This window comes from Labeo rohita, unplaced genomic scaffold (assembly GCF_022985175.1).
Source record: "Labeo rohita strain BAU-BD-2019 unplaced genomic scaffold, IGBB_LRoh.1.0 scaffold_253, whole genome shotgun sequence".
NCBI lineage: Eukaryota > Metazoa > Chordata > Actinopteri > Cypriniformes > Cyprinidae > Labeo > Labeo rohita.
In genome coordinates this window covers 94763-100065 of record NW_026128803.1, presented here as the reverse complement: position 1 = coordinate 100065, position 5303 = coordinate 94763, and the positions used below count along the sequence as shown (strand labels likewise).

The following is a 5303-nucleotide window of genomic DNA, read 5'->3' as shown; positions in this document are numbered from 1 at the left end:
AATTTATGGGAAAATTTGGGAATTTATCGGAATTTTTGGATTTTTTGGTGGGAATCTGTGGTGCTTTTTTTTTCAGGATTTATTGATGAATAAAAACTTAAGAACAGTACATTTTATTCAAAATAGATTTTCTAATAATATAAGTCTTTACTATTACTTTTTATTCATTTAACTCATCCTTGTTGAAAAGAGAGAAATACTGACCCCAAATTTTTAGTTTATTTTTAAAAAAGGTATTCTATTTTAAATAAATGTTAAATAAATGCTGTTCTTTTTTCTTTTTTTTTTTTTTTTTTTAACTCTCTATTCATTAAAGAATCCTGAAAAAAGAATCACAGTAATAAAAAATGAAATAAATCAGCATATTAGAATGATTTCTGAAGAATCATGTGACTCTGAAGACTGGAGTAATGACGTTCAAAACTCAGCTTTGCATCACAGAAATACATTATATTTTAAAGTATATTAAAACAGAAAACCATTATTTTAAATTGTAATACCAGTAATGCTGTGCAATATTACAGTTTTGTTCTGTATTTTTGATCAAATATTTGAATGTTTGATGAGCAAAAGAGATGCAATATTTAAAAACATTAAAAATAGTAATGTGTCCAAACTTTTGACCAGTACTGTACTTCTGTATGATAACAGAAAACTGGCTAGCAGAAAGAGCATCACAGCTTAAGCTAGATAGCACATGATACCTAGCCTCATACATTGTCAATGAAAATAGTGTTAACTCACTTAGATTTTTCATATCTGATTTAATTACTAGCTAGCTACTGTATAAACACTTTTTGATATTTACTAGTTAAACTGGAATCCCATAGATCAAATATATTTAAATATATTTAAATATATTAAAATATATTTAGATTATCAAAACTTAGATGCAGTCAAATGGGGGGAATTTCCCCCCTTAGGTGACTACCAGGGGGATTAATAATTTTGAGACTTTTGTTTTATCATCTTACCAATGTTTGTTTAGTCGGTGTATTTGTTTTTACAATCGTATAATTTAGTTAAACTGCATATTACACACAGTTTTAAACAAATGTTTGTTATTTTCGTGTAATTTACATGAATACTCGCCAAGATGGACATGCTGATATTTTGTTTGCAGGACTTAAGACATGATCTGTGCATGTTATGGAGGAATGCACAGTGCATGTAGGAGGTGCGGCCTGCACTAAGCAGTGTGCTGTGGGCATGAGATTAAGCAATGTGTAGGGTAGAAATTCAACTGAAATTGCATTAAATCTGGTTATTATAGCCAAGATTATGCTGCAAGATTTTTTTCTCAACTACATTTAAGTTCGCAGTTCTTGCAATTTTGCAAATTCCCATCTTATTTTCATTAATTTCCATTAGTTCCCATATATTCCCGTTAATTCCCATGGAAAGTTTCCAGTTTTGAAAATTCCCAGAATTTTGCAACCCTTTAACCCATTAAGAGCTGCACGCATCTAATGTACAGGCACGCATCCATTTTTCTCTCAATTGTTTTACTTTTTAGACATATACAACTGTTTTTTTATTTGTAAACCTTGTGTTTTTTGACAGCGTAACGCAATTAGACACCATACATAACTTAGATCAGTAATTAGGTGCTATCTGACAGGCTTTTACAGTGCGCGCGCTTCAGTTGTACTCGCACTGGAACAGCACGCATATGAAATGTTTAACCGGCAAGACTTTAAAGCGGATAATGTGCTTTTTTGATTGTGAATAAGTGCAGTGTCCCGTGAGTGTAACTCTACCGCTCAGTTAACACTGATGTGAATGTATGTCAGGTTGTACAGTGTATTGAGAATGAGGCACCAGAATTGCAGCTGATAGAATAGCACCATACTACAATATTATCGTCCGCGATTAAAAATCATCCTATCACACACCCCTACTTTGGAGACGTAAAACTAATATAAAAATTAAGTAAACAAAGTTTTTTGAAATTGTAAAAATGCAGAAGGTTTTCTGTGTGGGTTAGGGTTAGGGGTAGGGGTAGGTTTAGGTTAATGCATAACTACTGTATCTCAAAAGTCAAAAAGTCAAAAGTCAGCTTTATTGTCAGTTCTGCCACATGTACAGGACATACAGAGAACTGTTATTGCGTTACTCTCAGACCCTTGGTGCATAACAGATAATATTAAATACAAAAGGTAGAATTTTAATTGCAAATAAATACAGTTTATACATATAAAAATACAATATACAAATAAGGGCACACGACAGAGAGTGCAAACCAAACAGAGCAGTGCAGATGCAAACAGTATAGTGCAAATGCAGCTTGTAAGTATAATAAAGTGACAGAGAACAGTCTTAAACAGACAGAGGTAGGTATGAGGTAGTTAGCAGACCAATGCTGCACAAAGTGATGTGTGTGTGCATGAGAGAGAGAGAGAGAATGTGTTTGTTAGAAATTAAGAGACTAAACGAATCTCTGTTACGCTGCAGGCCGTATATGGATGCTGTGGTTGCCTTGGTAACACTGATGCTGGATACAGGATTGCCCTGCTTCCGCGGTCAAACCATCAAACTGCTCAAGTGAGTTTAGAACAACTAATGTCGAGCAGAAGGGAAATGCAATTTATATTTCATTCTTCTCCAAAAATATTTGATTTATACTGGAAAGGGTGTAGGTTCTGAAAAATCAAGCTATGGAATTGTGGAATTGAATGAAATAAATTATTACTAAAGTATCATCATCATAATAATGAGGTAAAAAGTATCATAATAGATGTCAAGAAAATATTCAGAAACACATAAATCAGTTTTAATTTTAATTTCAGTATATATATATATATATATATATTTTAAAATATATATATATATATATATATATATATATATATATATATATATATATGTATGTATATGTATGTATATATGTATAATTTTAAAATATAAAAAAATGTAATTATAAATTCTATCTAAAAATAGTATGTATAATTACATTTTTATATTTTATAATATATATATATATATATATATATATATATATATATATATATATATATATATATATATATATATATATATATGTATATAGACTGTAAAGCATATATTTATTGGAATGTTTTGCTTAAATTGATTATTATTCAGTGTTTTTAATGTGTTTTGTTTTGAAAACTCAAGCTATGAAATTAAATTAAATCAATTATTACTAAAAAGTATCATCTTCAGAAACATATATATATATATATATATATATATATATATATGAAGAGCTCCAATGCAAAACCAGCTAAAAGCCATCTCGGTAAAAAATGAGATAATGGTACTGAGTGAATACGTCCATCAAGTACTTTTACTTCAAACTCGCTAAATTGCAAATTTGATTCCTCAAATACTTTTGATTCCTCAAAAGTACCAGTACTGACATAGAAACCTATACAAAGTAGCCAGAAAGAAATGCTCATTTTAAATAAATACTTCAGATGGATTTATGGGCCTTTGCATCTGAACTCTTCATTTATATATTTATATATTTATATATTTATCAGTGTTTTTAATCAGACATTTCTAACATTAATGTTAGACATTTTAATATTAGACATGTTATCAAATGTCAAATTAGCAGATTTATATAACCATTATTGTTAATTTTTGTATTATTCATTTTATTTAATAATTTCTTAGTTTGTAGAGATAATATTATTAAATTATTGTATGCAATTCATTAAATTATTATTATTATTATTATTATTATTATTATTGTTTTACTTTTTTAGTACTTGAGCCTTTGCTGTTAAATGGTAGATACATTTCATTTATTACATTTACATTTATTCATTTAGCAGACAAATTTGTCCAAAGCAGCTTACAAATGAGGAACACAACAAGCAATTCATCATAAAGAGGCAAAGAAACATGAAAAGTTCTAATAATACAAGGCTTCAGACATTTTTTTAGCATATTACAAGCATGCTGATAGATAAATAAACATAATTAAGTACAAACTATTAGTTAATTAATTTTTTTTTTTTATTTGATTTGATGTGTGTTGTAGGCAGCGTTTTAACCCTGGAGTGAGTGAGAAGGAAGCAGCAGCTTTCATCATCAAAGTCATTCAGAACTGCTTCCTGAGCAGCAGGTCAGTGTCTCTCACACACATTAATGCACTTTTTTAGTGTAAAACGCCGTGTTAATAATATAAAATGTTTTTCCATTTGTTCCAGGAGCAAAACGTATGACATGATCCAGTACTATCAGAACCAGATCCCCTACTGAAGGCCAGAGAAACCTGTGTTTGTGTGTGTTTCTCTTACTCTCTTAATGCTAAATTGCACTGCTGTCTCGGTCTGGTGTGTTTGTGCACTTAATACACCTGAAATGTGTTTGCATGGATTTCTACGCACTGATATCAGCACTTATGAGATGATTTCTGCACACGTCACACTGTCTGCTGCTCGATGGGTTCAACTGTAAACATTACAAAATAACTTTTGTGCCATTTTGATTTGCATTTGATGTGATTTTGTTGTCAGTCTTAAATAATTTACAGGTAAATCATGTAGTTTTTAAACTACAACAGACCGGATGTGACTAGAGGTGACAAATGTACACATTAACGCACAAACTAAGAAAAGCAGTATTTGATTATGTGTATCATCACGTAATGAAGGAGAGATGCTTGAAGAGTTGAAGTGTTTGGTATTTCATGGCAGTGGTTTAAACTCCGAATATTTATATATCTGAATCACTGCTTGTTTTGCAGTATATGACTGTTTATTTATCAATTGATCGTACAGTGTGACTGATCTTTGTTCGCACAGTTATATGCATCAATTTTCTGCCTATTCTGTTTGTTTGGATTATTTATTCTGTGTGATATTTAATAAATGTCTAAAATAGTTGCCTGTACGTATTTGTAATGGTTATTTACTGGCATTTTTATACATGTTGATAATATTACATTTAATGTAAAAATCGAGTACACAATTTCAGTGCATTCAGTGAGTGCAACTCATTTGAGTTCCACAAACACTTCTTGTAATCAGTTGATGCGCATTCAGTGTCAGTAGATTATCTGTTGTTTTATGTAATCACTGGAATTCATTCTTAGAGGATTAGTTCACTCAAAAATGAGAATAAAGCATTTGCTTTTTATTAGGTTTGGAAGCACAATTTTTACTTAAGTTATTGTATTTGTAGCTTGTTTGACCTCAGGCAGTGATGAGTCCTTTTCATTATACATTTAGAGGAAATGTTAATCTCTAATGAGAAGTGATCTGAAAACAAACAATTCAATGAAGAAAATGCATATTCTGCATCTTTGTTTTTTTAAAAAAAGAGCATAAAGA

General features: G+C 30.3%; 1 protein-coding gene across 1 annotated transcript; it reads left to right on the top strand.

Moving 5' to 3' along the window:
- The first annotated feature begins 2066 nt into the window (after positions 1-2066).
- Positions 2067-4863, top strand: LOC127159823 (putative phosphatidylinositol 4-kinase alpha-like protein P2). Its single transcript, XM_051102560.1, has 3 exons — positions 2067-2544; positions 4010-4093; positions 4179-4863. Exons 1-3 carry the CDS (start codon positions 2360-2362, stop codon positions 4228-4230), a joined length of 321 nt encoding a protein of 106 aa, XP_050958517.1. The 5' UTR covers positions 2067-2359; the 3' UTR covers positions 4231-4863.
- Positions 4864-5303: the final 440 nt, after the last annotated feature.

Bases quoted from the DNA above. Each gene is read 5' to 3' on its own strand.
- LOC127159823 (XM_051102560.1), top strand. From the start codon at position 2,360: ATGCTGCACAAAGTGATGTGTGTGTGCATGAGAGAGAGAGAGAGAATG. The intron at 2,545-4,009 runs GTGAGTTTAGAA...TGTGTGTTGTAG, and splicing joins CAAACCATCAAACTGCTCAA to GCAGCGTTTTAACCCTGGAG. The intron at 4,094-4,178 runs GTCAGTGTCTCT...CATTTGTTCCAG, and splicing joins AACTGCTTCCTGAGCAGCAG to GAGCAAAACGTATGACATGA.